Raw genomic sequence first — 22,377 nt, forward strand, 5'->3', positions numbered from 1 at the left:
TTGTGTCCACACCACCCATACACCGCCTCACCTCAAGAATCCGGGTGCCTCTGGCCACTATCTGCCCCTTCCATATTTTCTATATTTTTCATCTAGGACAAAACTTTACGGGTGATCTGTTTTGTTTGTATATATTTATGCATTGAGTGTGATATAAGAATAAATTTATGAGTCTGTTTTGATGCTAGAACAAGCGAATATGGCAAGATAGGAAGACGGCAGACATACACATACGAGATGGACCCCTTATTGGATTTCTGTGTCCATTGTTTTAAATTGATACGTGTGAGCAGTGGTTCCTTTTCAAAGAAAAAAAAACGTGAGGAAACAACAGTATGGGGGGAAAACATGACGAAAAATCAGATAAACATGGGGTTATAACGTATGCATTGTTGCCTGTACGAATTATATGCAGGAATAATCATCTTCAACTCATCACAGCGCGATAGCACAAGGATAATAGTTGTAGTACAAAGGAAACGTTAACATATTAGGGAAGATGACTATCAGCTTTCGTGTGGTATCAAACATCCAGTTTTCTTCAGGGGCTAGAGGTTCCGCTTCCAGCACGATCGATCGGAGGTTCGAATCCGCCCTTCTGCTCACCAAACCCTTCATCCCCATCACGGATCAATAAATTGGCATCAGACCTGTCCGGGAGGATAAAAACACTGACTTGGCACGTCGACTACACCCCACAAGTCATTGTAGAGGTCAGTTACACGTTCGTAGACCTCAAAGGATTCTAAAGTGAATTGAACGTGGTGATAGATCCCAAGCGGATTGATCAACGCCTGACACTATCCTTTATTTATCCTTATCAAACATCCAATTGACAAATAATGAGCGATATTTTCCTATTTATAACATATGCCACAGGTAAGAAAAGTAGTCGATAAAGAAAAATTCACAGAGCAGAAATTACACATAAATAGTTCCAAACAAAAAAAGCAAAGCTATCACGAACGACAGGCACTAGAACAAATGTTGGGAGTGAGTGCATATGGAGGCTGCTGTTTATAAAAGAGAGGGTTCGGCAGATATAAGTTTCTAAAAGACTGATATCACTCGAACAGTTTTAATTTTCACTTCATCCTGTGATTTTTTACAACTACATTCTGATTTCTGCTTCATTGTTTAATCTTTCTTCCTTTCTTGGGTGGTGCTTTAGGATTATTCCTGGGTTTATCCACGTAACGAACTCTTTCCACGGCCACCCAAAATTCTTTATCGTCGGACGTTCGTAGTCCTATTGGACCAAATTCGCAGTCACCGCATAATAATATCTAAAGCAAGATCTTTGCTACTATAACTTTTCTATGTGGATATTTCTCCGGAAACATAACATCTTGTTGTCGATCACCATCCAAGCGAAGCCAATAGTGTCGAAATCTTTGTCGTTTTTTGTATGCCACCACCATGAAATAGTTTCTTTTCTCGTGGACCCGAGACCACCTGGGATCATTTCCGGCAACTCTGCAGTGTAATCTGAAATTCAATATTTAACCATATCTAAAAAGTCTCATCTACTCGTACGAAGGAAAAAAAACGCACCTTCAATATATTTGACCCTATCTTCTGGGAATATGACTGAATCGCACCTTCTACAGACAATCGTATTGTAGTTCTTGTCATCCACATTCAGCAGCTCCTCCCTGTTGACCTAAAATCAATTTTCTAGCATTTGGTTTCACTTAAAGAGTACGTTTCAGAAAATTTTTTCCAAATACTTTTTCCTTCATTCCATGACACTCCCTGGTGACAATTTTATCGGGGAAAACTGCAGATATGTCGACTGTCTGGAAAGTAAAGAATAATTCACTTTAAAGTGGTGTTGTTGAGTAGGAATGCAGCAACCAACCCCTTTCTTTGCCATCCCGAAGAAGACTGATGCGGACTACCGCTAAAATTATACTTTAAAAACAAAGATAGTTCGATTCACTAATCGTATGTTGACTTGATAACACGGATAATAAGTTTCGTTGGACAATCCCACTGATGCTTTCCGAAGCTTCTTTCATTCCTTCACAGTTCATTTCATTCATAAGTGAAAAGTTTCGTTGGACAATCCCACTGATGCTTCCAAAATCCGCTGGCTATGGGTTGGACGTGAGTGCAGGTATAAATGGATGAACAAAGTGAATTTTGCTATGACATCCATTTATTTTCATTTGGTTTAGTGTTGATGAACCTTCTTACATATTAGATTACCGCGTTGTTAAAATGATAGAGAATGATTTCCAACTTGTTTTCATTCTCCGGAATCCTCGGGATCGCTGCAGTCCTTACGGTTAGCAAACACAGAGTTGGTTCTGATAATGTAACATAGTAATAAAGGTCAGAGTGAAGTGAAGGTGAGGTGAAGTTGATAGAAAACTGCGTCAACAATAAAATGATAGATTGATTTTTTTGTTTTTTCTTGGTTTCTTGGTATATTTCTTGGTTTTTGAGAAATTTTTGAGGTTGGGATTTGCTAATAAGTAGGGTTAGTAGGTTGTAAAACGCATAACCACAGAATTTTCCAGAGAAGACTGATGGCTCTGATCTTCTCAGGACCTCTTACATGTGGTCGAAAAGCAGTGGGATCAATCCAACTACTCCAACTGCAGCTGACAATCACGACCACCCATCTTCTTCAATAGCATCGCACATTAAAATGAACGAAATGAGGACAGTGACGACAGCACTTAGGTCAAGATCCACGCAGTTAGCGCGCTGTTCGTTCCCATCCCCTTCGCGTCAAGGACGTCGTCTCCATGTCGAACCGTTACGAAGCGCTCAAAAGATACTAACAAGCGCTGACCTCATCCTAACGCTGTCCTGACATCACGTCAACTTGTACTTGGTGTTATTGTCGATGTTGCTCGCCGTGAGCCAATTTCTGCGCTATAATAAGGGTTAAATATTAGCACGACCATGAAGCATGTAGCGAGCTCGGTTTCTTAGCAGCATATTTTCATATTTAAGAGAAACGTCTGCTTAAACATCAGTAATCCAAGCAGTTCCTCTTACTGGACCGATCTTGTTAACTTTGTCTTAGTATTACTCAATAGTATTGTATATTTTTTGGGTGCATAAAACTCGAATGTGTTCACTTGACGTTTTTAATTGTGAGCAAAATCACTTTTGACTCAAATTCCCGTATCGAATAATTCCGGAAAAGAAAGAAATCTGAAGACATTTGCTATGGTTGCCTTTCTTCTTTACTCGTTCATAACAAGCATTATTTTGAGTAATTTCAGGGTATGTGATTCACTGAAAAATGTTCGCAAGAAATTCCCTCCTACCTTCTATACATTTTTCTACTCATTTTTTTCCCTTGTTATATGCAGCATCTGTGAAGTAACCCTCCTGTTTTACATCAAGAAATTTTCAATCTGCTTGAATTTCCGTTTAAAAATTACATATCATGTAGGAGAAATTTGCAGTGATATCGCATACAGTACGTTGACATTACTATTATCGTACTTTTTTACGCGTATTAGCCTTTGAAAAATAAATAAATGAATAAGATTGGCGTTGAAAACACGTCACCGCAGATAGGAACTGACCCACTTCTCCATATAGTTGACAGTTGTTTCCTGAGCCTATCCTCTTTTACGGATTTCCTTTCAATTTTATCTCTTTTAATTAGGCTTAAAATACTAAAATTTGTAGAAAACTTTTCACGAGTTCTTCTCATGCCGGTGGTTCTTGAAAGTTATTTTAAAATTCAAAAACGTTAGTGCTGTATTTGTGACGTCGATGTAGAACTAAAAAAAATAGGCTGTTCATCCTAAATTTTTGAAAACTTTATCAAATTCCATTTTAGTTGGCCTAACGATAGCCAACATATTATTAAAGGCATCACCCCACGAATCTGAGGTGGTGCAGATTCTCGGTCTTCGGTGGAGTATTCGTATACGGGATGAAAGAGTACAGAGAGGGAGGTGATTCCGTCCATTTTTTCCTAATTGCCGTGAAAAACGGCCCGGAAGATGCGGCGCCGCACGAGACTGGCGCGCTCCAATCGAACCTCTTGTACAAAATGGTGCGCCAAAACGAATGAAGCCGTATCTTCCGGGCCGTTTTTCACGGCAATCAGGAAGAAATGGACGGAATCCCCCCCTCTCCGTAGTCTCCCATCCTGTATACGAATACTCCACCTGAAATCCGCACCACCTCAGGTTCGTGGAGTGATGCCTTTAAACGTGGAAATGAGATGTGAAGATGATAACACTTCGGATGGAAACTGGCCTTCTTTCTACGTAGTATATACAAGTTGACTGCTCTTTGAATATTTTTGCTTTTAAAAAATATCAACATTAATACTTTTCGATAGATCAATTGGTCATTTCACACCTCGACTTCCTATCTAGCGAGAAACATCATTCGATAAGATAAAATAATATGTAATAAAACGCCGAACAAAGTTGTTATCCATTACTTCCATCCTCGTCATATTATGGATCACGAGCCCAATTTTTTGGAAAAAACTGATGTTAGCAGGACTCTAATTTCGTGAATTTTTATTTCCGCACTAAACCGCTACTCTACGGGACTATTGTATAAAATGACGCTCGCGCGCTCGATAGAAAGGGCCCACAGAAAAATTTGATCTGGGTTAGAACAAATCTCAGTAGCAGATCCCTTAGAAGTACTGATGGACTTAGCCAACGAGGATTCAGGCGTAGCTGACAAATTCTTCGAGAACCTGTTTACATCTCTCACGCTACCATTTCTATAATACAAATACATGTGCTCATATGCATCACATATCAGTGGTGTGCCCGTGTCAGATGTGATTCAACTGTAAATACGTAAGTAGTCGCACAAAACCTGCATACTCCCTAAACTCGTGGAGAAATAGAGGTTGGGTCCTCTCAACGTACCGTAGGCCACCGCTCTTACGTGATGTCCTGCCGGATTCTGGTGTGTTATTGTTGTTGTATTTGTTACACAAATGCATGACCTTTCAATAAACAACTGTTCAAAGAGCATTCCCATTTCAATTCACTTAGATTGGCCCTCACGCCTTTATTTCACTATCTATCCCAAAGTTTCAACATTTATGTCTTCCTTAAAAGTCTGAAAGTGTTCCTCTATTTGTAACTTCATCCACGAGATGTCTCCTCCATTCCTGGTTACTCCTCTGACAGTACTAGCCAGAGGCCACTGAAAATAATTTGTAATTGAAGCAGGTGCAAGCATCTTTGGATCCTACCGTCTATTTATTCATGCATCGTTTACTCTTATTTTATTTTTTTCGTGGATCAGCCTTTAGCTGCCATGAATTCTGCCCGCCTGGCACGTGGATGAAGATGATTTTTTCCAAGAACAATGAGAAGAAAGAGAAACGGAGAATACCACTACGCCCGTTTAACAATCTGATGATGCTAAACTAACATCCGTTCGAAAAGATCTGATTCACGGTGCAATCGCGCAAGCGCATACGCAGAGAAAAGTGCGGAGTCTGGGCTCTGGCTGTGGACAAATCCCTGCAGCGCGACGAGCGACTGGTTTCCAGGCCCAAGACGAGATTGAGCGAGCGAGGAGATTTCCCCTCAAACTATCTCCTACAAGATGAAAGGGTTTAATATTTTAACAGAAATATCGCACATAGATATAGAATCTTTCTCTAACCTCTATCGATCCATCGAGGATTCACTATGATGATATCGATTACTGTCTGCAATCGTTCCGTTCGATTGTTTACGAAGATGATCCATCACTGCCGCTGTATGTTCCTTATATCAACCAGAACTTGTTCAACCGGCTCGGAGGAAGCGCGTTCTTCTGTGGTCAGCCAGCAGCATCGATTTCACCACTTGTATTCACCTAATGAAGGAAACTGTTCAGAAGGAACCGTTTCGCCGTTCATTTGATCGTTTATTTGGCGGTTGTCACCGAAAGAAAATACCTATTGATTGTCAGGGCACAAGGGCTCTAATAAATAATTTTCCGCAAACTTTCTTCGCTTGATGAATTCTAATAAATACGGAGGAAATATCTGTAATTTTTGTTGCATATTAAATATGCTGTATAACTTTTATGTGATAAAAACCTGCTACACATCTGTTCTCGCCATAACTCGCTCCCAGTTAGACCGACTTGAACCAATCTTTATGAACAGACACATTGGAACAATGCAAAGACCTTGCATCAATTTTCGGATGGAATAATTGATCCGTTGTTCGATCATACCGACTTTATTGACCTTCGACTCTTTTCGCTCCAAAAACAGTAAAAACTTGTTGACTGAATTTTGGCACGCAGTGATCACGGATATGGTAATTAGTTTGAGCTTTAGCACGATTTATTGATGCATTGATTTATAATAATTTCCTTCTTGGAGCCGAAAAAACCTTGTCAAATGGGATTTTATCATAATACATATTCTGCTAATCGTAAATGATCGGCCATGTAGTAAATTCTTCAAGCGAGAGCATATGTGTTTACGGTTCGTTGATTTTTCTGCGTTTTTTGCTATACTTAATGATATCTTGCTAATTAAAATTTCATTCAAGGCTGATGACGATTGCGGTTGTTACTCTGGACAGTTTAATCAATCTATTGATTCTCGTACATTTTCCTCTGGACTTAACTTAACGAGTCCGTCCACCCACCATCCACGAAGAGGAGTGACTGAACGCCTTCTTTCGTTTTCGCTCCGCCCGTCGGAAGTTTTCTATTTTACGCGGCGACCTAATTCCTCCATGAATGTTTCGTTTACGACTGATTTCGATGCACTCGCATCCCCAAAGACGCTGTGTACGATTGTTGATTATGCAGAAATCGATCAAACCAGTGTCTTTCGTTCAGCTGACAGCTGTTTTTTCATCTCATATATTTGCTGCTCTCATGTATCTGAAACATTTCAATTTTTTTAAGTGTGTTTGTGAAATACGCTTGTGAAGTACATCAAAACACAACTAGCTAATTAAGCATGAGATTCAAATTGTTAGCTTTCCATTAAAAATTGTATTCAGAAAAAATTAGGATAACGCTCCCCCTCGGTGGTCGAGTCCACGGAAAAAAACGCCCATCTGTTTCCCAAAATTCTGAGCTATTTTACTTTCTCATATATAACAATTTCTCTTCCTACAACAATAATTTTAGCCGTAGCACAATTAGGTGAAAGCGTTGACAACAATTAATTACCAGCTTCTACAAGAATAGCCATCCCTACAGTGAATTTTCGTATCAAAGTATCTACTAATACAAAACTAAAAAGCCATCAAAACTCTACAACAAAAGAAATGCATCGCTAATTTTTGCGCGTTTCTGTAATGGCGATATTTCCGTCTCTTCCATGTCCTTTTCTACGGGTAAGGAGGCATAAAATATTTCTTTTCGCTTTTCCTCTATCCTAATATGATTGATACATTTCCGTAAGAAACGACGACAGCGGATAAGATGTCCGCTAGAAATTCCGACATATTCACTGCCAATAAAAAGTCAATGACATCGACGTTAAAAGTACAAACGTTGAAGTTATTGTTTACAATGCGAATCTGAATTTTTAATCAATCAATCGCTACCTGCTCACCTACATTCTTCTTCGATGAATTACCGCCTTCGTGAAATTCTAAAAATCTCTTTCCTCTCAATCATCTTTTATTCTCTTTTTTCTAAGTTGTCCTACCCTTATCCTACTCTGAAGACCATCTTTAATCTTTGTGGTAGCGTCAGCGAATCGGTGGAATTCTTGTCTAAGCTGTTCCGAGGGGTTCCTAAGCAATTTCCTACACTAAGTGAGTCCGTTTGTGGTGTAAAGTAAACGACAATTCCTCGATGGTTTCCATGTCTTCTCTGGGCTTCTGGAACCTGTTGTCAACTGCTGTTCGGCGAATTTGTGCGCTCTGCAGTCTCGAACGAGCATTAAGAGGTGAACCAGTCAGAAAACGAACCCCATCAGTCCACGTATCTTTTTCCTACAGGAACAAGACGTTGTTGTCGTTCTCACGAGATGGCACAACCGATTTTCACCCTAAATCTAGCTCCGGAAACACACACCTTGGCCAGCTTGCTTTGAATAACTCAGAAAAGAAAAGTAGGAGCATTTTGCTTATTTTAAGCATTCGCAGGTAGCGCCATTCCACGTTGTTGCCCAGCAAATTTCATTGAAGCAGATTCTGCAGAAGCTGTTGATGAGCTGGAAAAGTGATTTGCAAAAACGAACACACACAGTCACGCAGCGGTAGCAGCGTGAGTGTGTGTGAGTGTGGCGAATCCAACAACGTGTAGCTGGAAAGAACAAAACACCCAATTTCTAGTACTCTCAGAGCTAATGGTTTAGATTTCACCCTGTTCATTGTAAATGTGAACAGAGAGCCAAAACACTGTCAACACCTCTTCATTACGGCTAATGTTTCGGTGTCGTCGCCTTCGTGAGAGCCTGGAAAGTCACAACATTAGCAACATGTCCTCTAAGATGCCACGTCCGGAACAAGTTTTGATTCCGTAACAGATTAAATCCGAAAACAAGGACTAAAAGAGCCCAAATCGTTGTGGTCACCTCAAACCTGCCGCGAAATCAGCGGACCACCGCGTGATAAGATCTCAGCCCAGTCCCCCCTAAATTGATACCAAATCCGTCTGGCTTAGAAAAAAAGAACTGATTTGACACATCGGCTGAGCTCCTCGAGCCATCGTAACGCGTTCTCAAATGAAGTCGAACGCGTAGGTGCAGGAATTCGGGAGGAATTTGATCTACGCCGCGTGTTTTTCATCTTCTGTCAATAGAATTATCAAAAAATCTGTTGCACAAATTGTTCTTTTCGTATTGGTATGCTTATCTTGTCCGGAGTTCATCGCACGCGATTTTCATTCTCGTTTTGTAGGTCAAAAGTATTCAGTCAATTCCATCTTAAACGTCAATATCCGCTCCCAATTTAGACTTAAACCTTGATCCTAACGCAATAGTGGCATTTCCTATTGTTTTCAGTGTCACGTCAAGCAAATTACATAGGCCAAAGAACTCACACGAAAAAAATAGGAGTAAGTTACTTTCCAGCTCAACAGTTGCTTACGCATGTCCAGAATCCCATTCATTCTCACAAAGTTTTACTACCACGAAACCTGCTGGTTTGTGGCGTCGTTTTGCATGCACTTCTATGTACTCACATTTGTCATTGCTTTTTAGTCGCATTCTCATCCCAGACTCCAGATCTGTGCGACTTGTAAAACTCGGTCGCCTTCCGCTGTGCTTTGAAAGATCATGTATCGCTGTTATTCGCGTCTAACAGCCGGTTCGCCGTCATTACGTACGATCTCTCGAAGACCTATGTTTAGTTGTTATTCAGAGAGTTTCCGTGGTGTCCCACCCGACTTATTCGTTTCTGCAGCTGTTCGCTCTCAGGTTTTAGACTCTCAGCATGACGTCATTTGCTAATTGGACGTCGAAACCAGGTTAGTACGAAGAAGTGTTCTTTTCTATACTAGTAATCTTTTTCCCGGTGTTATTATATTTATATTGCGTGCTTTTTGAGTTACAATTTCGCTCTGGGTAGCTTTGACTTTACATACAGAAGACAGGACTACTTTCGTCATATGTTAAAGGCATCACTCCACGAATCTGAGGTGGTACGGATTTCAGGTGGAGTATTCGTATACGGCACAGTAGATTATGGATGGGAGGATGATTTCGTCTATTTCTTCCTAATTGCCGTAAAAACGGCCCGGAAGATGCGGCGCGTGTACGAAGCTGGCGCGCTCCAATCGAACCCGTTGTAGAAAATAGCGCGCCGGCACGCTCGAAGTCGTATTTTCAGGGCCGTTTTTTAACGGCAATTAGGAAGAAATGGACGGAATCACCCCCCTCTCCGTAGTCTCCCATCCTGTATACGAATACTCCACCTGAAATCCGCACCACCTCAGATTCGTGGGGTGATGCATTCAACCCCCCACCACAGACAGACCCACTACACAAGCTTTGTCCAAACGCGCAGTTTGACAGCCCTACTCTGTACGTACGCATGAGGGATGCCCTTACGTGGCCGACGATCACAAGAGAGGTATAATCGACTAACGACAACCAAAACTGTACATCAAAACTGCGTTATTTCAGTAGGGTTTTTGCGGAGAATTGTTTCTGCAAAAACTTCTTGATATCAATTCGACAAAGTGACCAGTAATCATTAGTTTTCGTTCCAGAGATAGAAAGCATCAAAAGATTCTTCCGAACAATTATCCACGAGGAGGATGTCGACTACGCTCAATTTGAGTGCAAGTGAGCGAATGATTTTGCGGCTTTCCAGGTTCATAGAATTGACGTAAATTTCTTTGTCGTTTCCCCCATTTCCAGAAAGTTCACCAACAAAAATGTTAATCTCCCATGGACCAGTCTTCTTTTTAAGACTATATTTTATGTCATGATCACTTGACTCTCGACTTTTTATTCTGTTTGTGAAACATGAAAAGACACCCGTTAAGGAACTCACCCCATAGGTTTTCTGAAGCGAACCCAATGAAATACGTAGCCGTTATCTAAAATTTCCGACGTGGTGACTCTGACGCGTCTAACGCGATGCACACTCCACATATAGTCAAGTACGAAGTGGCGCGGTGGAGCTGGGAGTTGGGATCGAGAGGGATCTTCACTGGCTCCTCTCATCGGTACAGCCCGCACGAAGCCAGCGGTGATCCCACCTCGATTCCAACCGCTGGCTCCACCTCTTTGAAGGCAGCTTCTCCCTCTTAGAGGAGTGAGCTTCAGGTCGTTTTCACCCGATTATATCATCTTTCGCGGGAATGCAGGTGCAGCGCACATGCAAGTCACTCCATAATCTCGTATCCAAAACTCAATCAATGGCGCTTTCAATATAAGGCGTAGAAAAACAACTACCGACATCATAGCTGTAACCTACTCAGGATGGCGCTAACCACACCCACAGACGGTTACCAGTAGCGGACGGAAAACGTGGGAACGCTAATTCCATATCTTTTAGTTACTTGATTTTGCTTGTTTGATTTCACTGCTGCTATACCACTATCTTCATTTTTTCCATAAGGAACACTGAGAACTCCACAGTAGATGTGGGTAGCAAACATTTTGAGCACTTTCATTCCTTATTATCTAAAATTTCATTCGTTTCAAAGTAGATTTCTTTTCTTAACCTAATGTCATGCGCCTATTTTCTCGTGAACCAGTTCCAGGCAGTTTTTGCTGCTCGGTAACACGGGCCAAAGAATTGGCGACAAGCGAAATAAACATAATACATTGGAATATAAATGTTCGAGGGCATTAAATTTAAATACAGAAACTTTGTTAGAGCGCTAATTTATACATCTTAACTTTCGTAGTGAGAGATCATTTTCAAATAGGCGCGATAACATGCGCGGCTGAAATCATACACATCAGAAAGTGAGGACGGAATAAAAAAAAAAATCCGAAAATTATTGTTCCATCTTCGAAACATATTTAATTAAGAGCTATCAACAAACTATAACTAGATATGGGTATGTAATTGACAATGTAGTCCCTGTTCAGGATGGACGGCACAGATATCGTCACATTCCGCGAGAACGACAAAGCATTCCGATTATTTGGCACAAACGTACATGTGAAGGTGAGCTGACAGCTCAATTATGGTCCAGAAAAGTTGTATGGGCTGAGTAGTGTGAGTCTGCGGCTGCACTTTTTTCTTCTATTTGATCCTAACTACATATAAAATTGTGATCTCTGACACCTATGAACAAGAGGGCAATGAACAAGAAGGCTATTGCAAATGATCATACAGTCGGGTGAAGACGATATGAATCACGAGTGTAGTTGCGGTGCACGCGCTCGAAACGGCGCGGTGAAGGCTGGAGTTGGGACCGAGCTGGTACCGTTGCAAACCGCAGCGATGGGTAGCGCCTGCAAGGATCCCAGTACGCTCCTAAGTGCTACGCTTAACCGCACGTCCTCGAGAGAAGCCGCGTACGTGATTCATGTCGTTTTGACCCTACTATACACATCACTGTGTTTGCACTGTGAATAATCGATAATGCTCGCTGCGTGAGATATCCTAAGTCTTAAGAATCTATTATTGTAGGGATCATTCTTGAATGTGAATCCAATGATAAACACGGGTAAAGCTTGGCCGAAAAAAAAAAACTAGGAATCCAGCTCTTCGCTAATCACTGACCTGAACGTCCATTGGCGAGAAACGCGACACATAGCGTAAAAGGTGTTATTACGGGATGATGCGAGCGTCCTCGGCAAAGGCATCCAATAATCTGGGTAACGTTAAAGAGGCCGCCGTAGATTTCTCTGTGAGGCATCATGTATCCGAGGATAAGCTCAAGGAGACGTGCATACTTCGACAAAGCCGCTCTTCAGTCTGTATGTCCTCCTGGATATAGAGACGCAGAGAACTACATAGTTACAAGGGACTACGAGAAAAGGAATACATAATGAGAGTTGTCGGAATACCTTAATCAAGTAGAGCAATAAGGAGAATAATTGGAAATAACAAGAGTAAGTACGGTAGGCTCGTAATGTGGATTGAAAGTGAATCTGTACAGGACATTTAAAAACAATGTGCTTAATACTACATGACATATCAAAGACAGTTTGAAGCCTTAAAAGAGATGGTTTTGGATCAGGAGAAACTACTGAACTAGCGAGAAAGGGTTTCCTTGATATTTCCTAGCAAAACAAGCTTAAAAAATAGTGTACAAGGACTTCACTACAGTGAACTACACAGTCCTACTCACTCAATGTTATGCGGAAAACCACAGAAAGCAGAAAAAGTAGATTGCAATCGAAATGTTGTAGGAACTGTTTTCCTGTCACGGTTTCTAAGCAATAATTTTCCACTTAACGCATGGACCGACATTGTGTGAGGCAATTAGTCAATGTTGAGGACCCATTCTGTAAATACCGTAATGCAAATAAATAATAAAGTGAAACGGGACGAAATCGATATTGAACTCCACTGTGTTAACAATACCAAGATACTTTCCTGGGAGATTCCTCTAGATAAACCAATAAACAAACCAATGAATCTTAGTTTTGCAAAATTCAGGTTGGTGCCTACATTGCTGGTGTTATTGGATTCGCAGTTACGATCGCCTTTTGCATCACTTACACCTTCTATCATAGTCGAGGCATGGGACGAAATCCATTCCTTGATCATTTGGAACTGGGTAAGTTAGCATCGAAGAGTTCCTCTCCCGGAACTTTTGTCACTTTGCTACGCTCTGCAACCTTTGCCTCCTCACTAATCGTTAGCGTGAGATACCAGCATGATGAAATCTTCACTTCGAAATCGTAACCAGAAAAGCTAGATGGATCGTATTGCATACGCCAGCAAAGCAGGTGTAACATTTTGAGGTGAACGACGATTACAGATAACATTGCACTTTTTGTTCTCTCGTGTAACCCTTGACTTAGTTTCTAATATTCCAATACTGCCACACCGGATTTTCTCTGTGGAAAATAAAGAAGAGACATCGGAATATTTTCTTATCTGGAATATTCCAATGTGTTTTCCTTATTTCTCACAAATGCCACATTTCTAAATTTTCTACATTGCTGACCTTATGTTTTTTGCTCTCTTGGAAACAAATTTCACCGTGTCATTCCATAAGAAGCGAATTCAGTGAGATGGGAGGTGTTTGGTGATCGCAGCGAATGACCCGGTGACCTGCTCTGCGCTACCTACAGCCTGTTTTGCAGGCAATAATTCGACTATGCGTTCTAAAGGATCCTCGCTACAAATGATTACCTCAGAATACCAAACAGAAAAGCTAAGACTGTGTCACAATCTTCTCCGTGCTTGTGTCGTTCTACGATTCATCTCAGGAGTCTTAAAACTGGCAGGAGTTTCGAAGGGCACGAAACTGCACCTTGATATCCAAAGTGCGATGCAAATAAGACCATCCCAGAGCAAAATTAGAGGCAGTTATTAGCCGAAGGACCTTTTTATAACGCCTTGATTGCCGGGGATCTCCGTTGCATATGTTACGAGTGGAGATCGAAACGCTCCTTAGCATAGACATCCAAAACCCTCCATTAACTAAGCACTATATTAACAAATCGGCAAGGAACGAAACGTGATGAGATGCACGACTTAGTGAATTGGAGACATTTTTCACTTTCAAATATAGTCAAATCAAAACTCCTCTGAAGTTCGGTGCAATTCCGTAAGCAGCTGTGTTCGATGTGGCGCGGTGGAGCTGGCGGTTGCGGTCAAGGTTGAACCATCGTCAGCTTCACGCGATCTGCAGCGATGAGCGGTGCTACCGAGGACCTTCCTCGATCGCTACAGCGCTCCGAGCAGAAGCGTACACCGAGCCACAAGTTATTGTAGAACAATACAGAACTTTTGAGCAGATTACAGAAACTGTCAGTAATTCTTCAATGAGTTCTTCATGAATAAACTTGCTGCGTTCCACAACGCTTGATGCTGCAAAAGTTGGAAGAACATTCTTCTTGTGAATACATTATTGAAATTTTCATTTGTGAGCAATTTCTCTTCACGAAGAGCCTTCTGAAAAGTGAAGAAGAATCTCTGTTTTCCTCAACTTACTCCACTTTAGTACAAATTTCAGTTGATCTTATCTTCGCCTTCGTTGTCGGTTTGCCTTGTCATATTCTGCTGTTCTATTCTATCGCCAAAGAGAAGTTGTTGTTCAGGTGAACAATGATCTTCGAACTTTGCCACAATTTATCACCACTTAACCCCGTCCACTTACAGTCCGTTCCTGGTATTCTATCTGACAAATTTCGCATTGAATGTGATTTTCACAGCAATCACGGTGATTGCTGCGTCGTTAGATCTGCACCGACAACTTTTTGGAAACATCAAGTACGATCTAGCATGGACAGCATTTCAGGCGAGTAACCTTATTTACGTACACAATAATTTTCAAGGGGAGAGGGGCGTAATCCATTGGGAAGAGGTTGCACCTGCGAAGTCAATCATTCGCATATCTTGGCTATCCATGGCTTTTCATACGTGAAAGATCGATGAATTGGTTTAACCAGATTTGTCCGGGAAGATTAAAAAACAGAAATAGCACAACAACTGGCCTCTGCAAGTCATTATGTTTGTCTTATGACAGTTTTTCCTAACAAACGTCACTCAAGTTAATAACACGTCGCTCAAATTCTTCCAGGTACTTTTCACCTCTTTACAAGGCCTTGCAATATATGTCGTGATGCGATGTCGCAAGTATGTTGCAGCTAAAACTTACTGGAAACAACGGAATATGGAGGTAAAGTCCAAGATTTCCTTAATTTCTATTTTCATATTGAGAAAATTGTGGTCTTCACATCTTACCTGTACTCAGAAGTTAGAACTACAAAAAAATCTGAGTTATCTGAAGTGAATATCTTTTCAGCGCACACCATCGTCAATAATGGCCGACGGGGTCACAATTGAATGAGAGCGGTCTTCTCCTGAAACACGGACTCGATTCGACCTACTGTGAAGCACAAACAAGCGATGACACTGGTTACAAAACAAAAGTATTTGAAATAAATCGCAAATCAATCATCTGACGTCAAAATAATCTTCAGAATTAACAAATAATGTAATTCCAGTTTCGAAATATCTGGGATAAATTGCTCCTGGAGGCTTTAGATCATATGAGTCACGTATTCACAGTTTGGCTCATCATTACTAACTCCAGTCATGGTAAAATTTTTAGGCGTGAATTCTCCATACTAAAAGCGTCTTTCCATTTCTTTCTGCTGACCAGAAAAGAATGTGGTACTTTTGCGTTTGTGATGCGTCAGCGCCTACGACTTGATTCAGAAGCGCCAAGGTAGGTAAAGAACACGTGTGAATACCTACACAACGACTTGCGGTGACTCATTATCTCTATCCTCGCTGACAAATATATTACCAATTTATCGAAATCATAACGATTGAATGCATGATTAACCAGAGACTGTTCCTAACCATCTTCCCTGCAGACGCTGCGGAATCGCTAACCATTGCGCTGAACTAGAGAAATTACAACCATCATGCTATGCAATAACGGACGCATTCTGTCACGTGTGTGTATGTAACGAAATTACAGAAAGCACCAAAACGGGTCCCATGTCGTCGAATTGATGCGTCTGCGTCAATAACCATTATAATGGGATGGGATAGTTCTTACCTCATCGAATTGTTGTGCCGACGCAAAGAGCCGATAGAACGGAGTGGGACACATCCCAGGGCTTTCAATTGATACTCCGCGATGCAGTAGTACTCCTAATGAATTTGTCAAGAAGTAAACGAAACGTTGTGAACCATTTTATGGCAATGAAAGCTGCTGTGTTGCGTTTCACCCCTATGTACTCCACCACAGGTCAATTCCCACACCACGTTTGTGTTACCAGTCTGGCAACATCCTTTGTTCAGAAAATGGAAACACAAATGCAAACCGCTGTTTAAATAGTAGCTGACGATTTACACGATCTGACTTGAAACGTTATTTATAACAATAGAATGACGACGTTCATGTCATTTCATTTAAGCACATCATTCTTCGGTAATTGTTGTTGGGAAAAAGAAAGACCCATGCTTCGATTTGTATTTCCAAACAGTTACGGCACCGAAGAAATCCAAATGTGGTACTGACGCCTTCAAGAAGAGAACCATAAAGTCATCAATTCAGTTCATCATTATTTCATGAATGCTTAAATTTTTAAAACTAAAGAACGGAAGAATCGCGCTTAACTAGAAAAAAAAAGCACAAATTTAATTATACAGAAAATGCCACAACGTTTAATTTCTACTGACCAGTCGAGCAGTGCACCACAAGAAGTCTGATATCCTCCGTTATCCGGGCGTTCAGACCTCTTGTAAATTTTGTCATGGTGTATCAATCTTAACTGCCCCTTAGATCTCCTCGAATATTTATGCCGAGTTGCACAATAGAAACTTTTGTACCGACCCTTCCTATTTTCATAACCTGTAGACTGCAATTTCGGGAGATACATGCAGGACAAATTCGTGCGCCTGTTTTTCGCACTGTGATTTAATATAAGGATAAGATCCTTTCTAGCATCCTCTACTACATAGGAGGGAACTGTAATTAAAAATGAAGACTTAGTGTGTGACCATAACGTTCATATAATTCACTTGTTCACTCACAAGGAGTCAACTTGCAACATCAGGCACAAAGTGTGAATTGTTCCCGGCACCCATTTTGTTCTGAAATTATCCACACATGGAGAACGAAATAGAACAAAATATTATTTTTTTCCAAATATACACGAAATAGTAGTCGGTAACCTGCCTCAATACTACTCTCCCTTCTAAAACCGAAAATTTACATTAAAACGCTCTAACAGGTAAATTATGGGCTGCAAACATGAGGTGCAACCGTATTCTCCACCTTCGAACCAAATTCAAACAGTGTTCATCTTAACGTTACAAGGGACAAATCACTAGTAGCAATTTCATCGTTGCAAATCCATCATAGGCATACCGCGAATACTGTACAAAATGAAGTTATAGAAGCAGCGATGATAACACCGGAATCAAACAATTCTCTTGAACGCTACGACCGAAGAACATCTATAAGAAGAGAAAGAAAACTTCTAGTTACCTCAAGTAAAATGTCCATTAGATACATTAACAACACTGAATAGTCCACATTAACTACAGCTTGAAGCTTGAGATGAAATATGAAACCATTCACCATCCTGTTACGTTTGTTTTTCATCATAGTTCTAAGCAATTTCTCAGAGAACTACAACATGGACTAAAGACGGGAAGCATAACAGATAAATATTTGAGAAGATAAGATGTTTCAAAAGCGAACATGTTTTCTGCTCATTAATACCGCATAGTTTGGAAAATGTAATTATAAGCAAAATAATACTCACAAGAAAAATGGCCCTGATCATCGGCAGTACTAGAAAAGATAACTTGTTAACGGGCATGCTAGGAACAGAATAAAATAACAAGTGTACCAGCAATGCGACGAAATTATTACTGGGAATATACAAGGTCATGAAAAAGCTTAAAACTGCAGCCATTCAGCAAATCAGTTCACATTCGGGAAAACCCAAAGAAGAATCCAGCTAGGAACGACAGAAAGATCTAATTACACTAAAAATGAAAGCGCTGATGAACGCAACAAAAACTCAACAAGAACATATATCACAACAAAAACAAATATCCCGTTCTAACAAAACATACATGCTAGCTGTCTAGATTCCTCAATGGCGCGTCTATTAAATCAGCGAGCATACGAGCGGTATACCGTCGTGACGGACTAGGATCCAAACAGTGGGTAAGGACTTCAAATGCAACTCGTTCCATTCCCGATAACTTGTTTATAGAGTCTTGCTCGGTGTACTTGCCTAAAAGATGACTGAGCACTTACTTTAAGATTGAAACTGCGATCCTACCGAACAACAAACCCAAAGTATATGTAAAGTCAAAGATGAAAGGAGCTTACAAAAACAGAATCCGGGGTTATTCTGATATATAAGAGCCATACATGATCGACACCCACGCTTACAACCTTCTGTCTCTTGAATACCTTTGGGGAAATTATTGACCTGGAAATACACATTTAAGAAGAGGAAGGCTGAACAATGAATTTGAAGGAAAAGACAAGATGATTTATCCCGCCGGGCCGCCGCCGTAACCACATTTAGGGGTCGAGTGAGGCAGGCACATTTTACTTGACGCCTAAATGTGATTACGCTGGCGACCCGGCGGGATAAATCATCTTGTGAAGACTTCACCATAAAAAATTCTGTTGGCACAAAACACAACCTTGTAAAAACCAACAAAAAACTTACTAGTTTTACCAAATCCATGCCTGACAGCGGCGGTTCACAGACAAAAGTGATACCACCTTCAGCTGCTGCCTAAAATCAGAAAAAAATCAACAAAATCGAATAATGAGGAAGTTTTGCTATGCTATGGTAATAAAGGCAATAACACGGATTGTTGTCCACTGCAATAACTGTGAGCTAAGAAATAACTCCCAACAAGCATGAATCAGAAGATGAATCGGTACCTGTACTAAGGACGTGCTACCCAGAAACGTCGCCATCTGCGTAAGAGCTTCCACATCATTGGCTGGTCGGAATACAGGATGTCTGAAGCAATTTAATGCTACAGAATAAAAAAAAGAGATCATAATTCAAATGCACAGTATCATAAAGAAGAAGCTCCGCTAAGCTTACAGTGTTAAGACAACCGCAACATGTTAGTTCATTGAATTAAAAACAAACAAACAAACAAAAATTACGTATTCCACCAACTTTTTCAAAAGGAAAGACAGCATAGTTACACCGGCAGCAAACACATCAATTGCTGTAGTCTGTTCCTCGAAGCGCAGCAAAACTTCAGGCGCTCGATAACCGGGAGTTCCTGCCTAAAAGATGATCATACTCACTGAGGTGCTATTATTTACTATCATAAACTATTTTGTCAAATACAAATATTTGTTGCGCACCTTGTTCATATGTCTGATCGGCAGTTCCCTGCACGTATCACAAACAGCAGCAAACGTTGTGCAACCACATTTTGGGTGTCTGATCAGAGTTGGTCGATTTGGTGTCAGAACGTCTTCGCTCAACCGTTTAAAGCGCTTCTGAAAAGAATGACACGGTTTACAATTTTGTAGAAATAGTCAATTAAAAAGCGGTGGCTCATCATTTGCAGATCCCACACAAGCTACTTAACCAATCATCCAATCATTACAAAGGAATATTTATACAGCATAACTATCAGCAGGAAGAGAAGTGTTACTAGTGGAAAAAAGAGATTTTTCTTTTTTTTTCCGGGAGGGGGGATAGGGGGCTCCAAGAAGTGGTCGCAATGGATACCTAAGCAAGTTTCTCGAGTTCTAAGCCAGTAAACAGAGTTGGTTGATTTAGTAACTACAATAATTAGCATAATTTACTTTAACTGACAACGAAGACTCAGGAAGTAAAACCATTTTTGCCGTAATGAAAATGAAGGACGGATTTCCATTGCGATTTTCAAAAATCAACCCCCAACCGATTGAACGCCACAATGAATTGAGAACGATTTTTTAGCTGTAGAGCATCAGACAGAAGCTTAGGAAGCCACTACGACGGATTTTGACAAGAAATGACAACTGGCCAGTCAGAGGACTTATGATAGCTAACATAATTACTAACTCTGTTCGGTGACTTGAGCTCAAGAAACCTGCTTAGGTAGCTACTGCGACCACTTTTTGGATGCCCCACTTTTCCGCGTGAAACCAATCCTGGCCATATGTTATTGAATAGCAATGAAAGTAAAAATAAAGGAGAAATTCATATAAGAACCGACCATAGAAATGTCAATGTCATCATGAAGTAATTGAGAACATAACAGAAAAGACACAACGGAGAGGAAGTTGTCCTGCCCAATTAATAAAGGTGGTTATTTTTTTCCTTCGTTGGAGAAAGAAAACACCCACACTATCATCAGAAAATTGAAAAGATTCAAAGTTGGAACGTACTGCTGGAGGTGGGGCGATGGAGCTGTTGCTAACGTTTTCTTTCAACAAAGGCGATGTTTCAGTTGACGACTTATGCTTCTGACTTGGAGACATGAAGTGAGAAAGACCAAAATCAACAAGCAGGTACCTGAACAACAAAATAAGGAATAACTGAGAAGTATGTGATTGACTCAACATCGCCAAAGTGTGATGTGAACCAAAACGTAAGTCAACGAATGCGAACAAAGAGAAATTTGAAAACTGCTTTTGGCTCTATGTTATCAGCAGTGGAGCGTATCCACACACAAAGAGCATTACACTCAAACCTAGGTTTGTTTTTGCGAACCACCCTTAAATTTTTCTTTTGCACTCAACACAAAAAATGTAGATTAACGCCTCCACTGGTCCATTTAACGTCATCATCGTATTCTCCAATTTACCTGAGTATACTAATGCAATGTAGCTTATGAAGTCAAAATAAAATATAATTAAAAAAATAGAAAGGACCTCCGCAGATAAATCTTAGCTTTAATGCGGAAACTAAGTGAAAGAGGATGCAGAGTACTAGCAGTCGAATGGTTCAAATGGAAAACGAAGAAAGTTTAATATGAGAAGAAAAGTCAGTGGAGTCAGCGCTCAGTGGCGCCCATAATTCCCGACGCTCTAACTTACTTTTTTCTCTTGGTAACTTTAGTTTACATGTCGTAGATCCTCTAAGACTAATGTTTAGGCCTTAAGGCCACGATTATTTTGATTATTTACTTCGAGAAATAAGGGCGCCACACAACTTACCGACGTTCTGCTCGATTATACAAAAAATTTGCTGGCTTAATATCTCTGTGAATGACTCGATAACGATGTATGTGATGCAGGGCTATGAATAGATTCTGCATGTATTGTAAAGTCTCTTCTATGGACATTTTGTGAATAAGACTCTGAAAAATGAAACATTAAATACTACGCAATCCGAAAAGCAAAACAAGGAATAAACGAGTACTCACAAAAATGTCGTCATGTGGGAAGAGATTCATCACAACGAAGACCCTATCTAGTTCCCTGTAGGCAGCAATAAACTCAACGACATTAGGCCCACCTGATATTGCCCGCATAACCTTCGAAAAGACTAGTTCAATGTGAAGGAGTTACAATATGGAGTGCTAGGTGGAATGCACAGAAAACTTAATGAAGCCACCTTCAGCTCCATAGCAATGTGCTTTGGATTGAATCCAGGAGCTGGAACTTTCAAAGCGTACAGTTGGGACGGTTTTTTACGACATTCAACCGTCCACACCTTTCCGAACGATCCTAGAACGAAGGCCTTCGGGAGGAAGAAAAGACAGCTTTGAAACCGAATCCTAACCTGCTCCAATGGGATCTCCAACAACGAAGTTATTTGTGATCCATTTAGATCGATACACGATGTCCACACGTTTTTTACCGTTCGGTTGTCGATGAGCGGACAAAGATCGACGATTTGTTAGCATTTTCTAGCTGCTAAAAGTGACTCATAAGTAGTATCCTAGAGCCTTCCCTGGGATACGTTCGGTAACAAACGGAGCGAAACTACTTGTAATTTAATCCCATGAAGAAACGACCAGAGTCGGGAAGATTTTGAAGGCTGTTATCCAATCGTAAAAGAGACGAGAAAAAATCAAAACCCAACGTACTTTTACAGAAACACACATCTTGGCTTCTCAAAGCGCAGCATTTTTAACGACATGACACTCTTTGCCAGGAAAGACGAAGAAGTAAGCGTCGAAATCAAGTATAGCAAAGAAAACTGAACGACATACCTGCTACTGTCCTACATACAAAATATTCGAGGATTCACAGCAGCAAACCAGCGGTGCACCATAAAAAAAAAGACCCGTCGATCCTCAGTTACGGTGACATTTGAAGCAAAGTGTAATGCAGAAGTTTCACTTAAAACGACATTTCATTCTCTGTTAGCCCTTTTTCCTTGGAAGCGAATAAGGTGGTGAACGAGAATCCTCATGA

The 22,377-nt window shown here is 40.7% G+C and overlaps 3 protein-coding genes across 4 annotated transcripts; 1 reads left to right on the top strand and 2 right to left on the bottom strand.

The window, feature by feature from the left end:
• Positions 1 to 1,130: 1,130 nt before the first annotated feature.
• On the bottom strand, positions 1,131 to 1,876 carry RB195_004047 (uncharacterized protein; the record flags this gene model as incomplete). Its single annotated transcript, XM_064178126.1, has 5 exons — positions 1,131 to 1,286; positions 1,364 to 1,488; positions 1,555 to 1,663; positions 1,731 to 1,799; positions 1,862 to 1,876. 5 exons carry the CDS (start codon positions 1,874 to 1,876, stop codon positions 1,131 to 1,133), a joined length of 474 nt encoding a protein of 157 aa, XP_064032998.1.
• A 7,480-nt stretch (positions 1,877 to 9,356) lies between these two features.
• On the top strand, positions 9,357 to 15,357 carry RB195_004048 (uncharacterized protein; the record flags this gene model as incomplete). Its single annotated transcript, XM_064178147.1, has 8 exons — positions 9,357 to 9,390; positions 10,135 to 10,210; positions 11,471 to 11,549; positions 12,993 to 13,113; positions 14,521 to 14,605; positions 14,667 to 14,805; positions 15,088 to 15,186; positions 15,313 to 15,357. 8 exons carry the CDS (start codon positions 9,357 to 9,359, stop codon positions 15,355 to 15,357), a joined length of 678 nt encoding a protein of 225 aa, XP_064032999.1.
• A 2,658-nt stretch (positions 15,358 to 18,015) lies between these two features.
• RB195_004049 (uncharacterized protein) lies at positions 18,016 to 21,863 on the bottom strand (the record flags this gene model as incomplete). 2 transcript variants are annotated; one of them, XM_064178164.1, is made up of 13 exons in its annotated part: positions 18,016 to 18,020; positions 18,111 to 18,121; positions 18,175 to 18,274; positions 18,373 to 18,475; positions 18,722 to 18,790; positions 18,943 to 19,024; positions 19,190 to 19,302; positions 19,384 to 19,521; positions 20,401 to 20,527; positions 21,172 to 21,314; positions 21,381 to 21,491; positions 21,572 to 21,684; positions 21,740 to 21,863. In XM_064178164.1, the coding sequence occupies 13 exons, from the start codon at positions 21,861 to 21,863 to the stop codon at positions 18,016 to 18,018; spliced, it is 1,239 nt and encodes a 412-aa protein (XP_064033000.1). The 2 variants fall into 2 exon arrangements, with proteins under 2 accessions (XP_064033000.1, XP_064033001.1); XM_064178163.1 differs by lacking the exon at positions 18,016 to 18,020 and having other exon boundaries at positions 18,114 to 18,274.
• Positions 21,864 to 22,377: the final 514 nt, after the last annotated feature.

The sequence above is a fragment of the Necator americanus genome, chromosome I (genome assembly GCF_031761385.1).
Source record: "Necator americanus strain Aroian chromosome I, whole genome shotgun sequence".
Taxonomy (NCBI): Eukaryota; Metazoa; Nematoda; class Chromadorea; order Rhabditida; family Ancylostomatidae; genus Necator; species Necator americanus.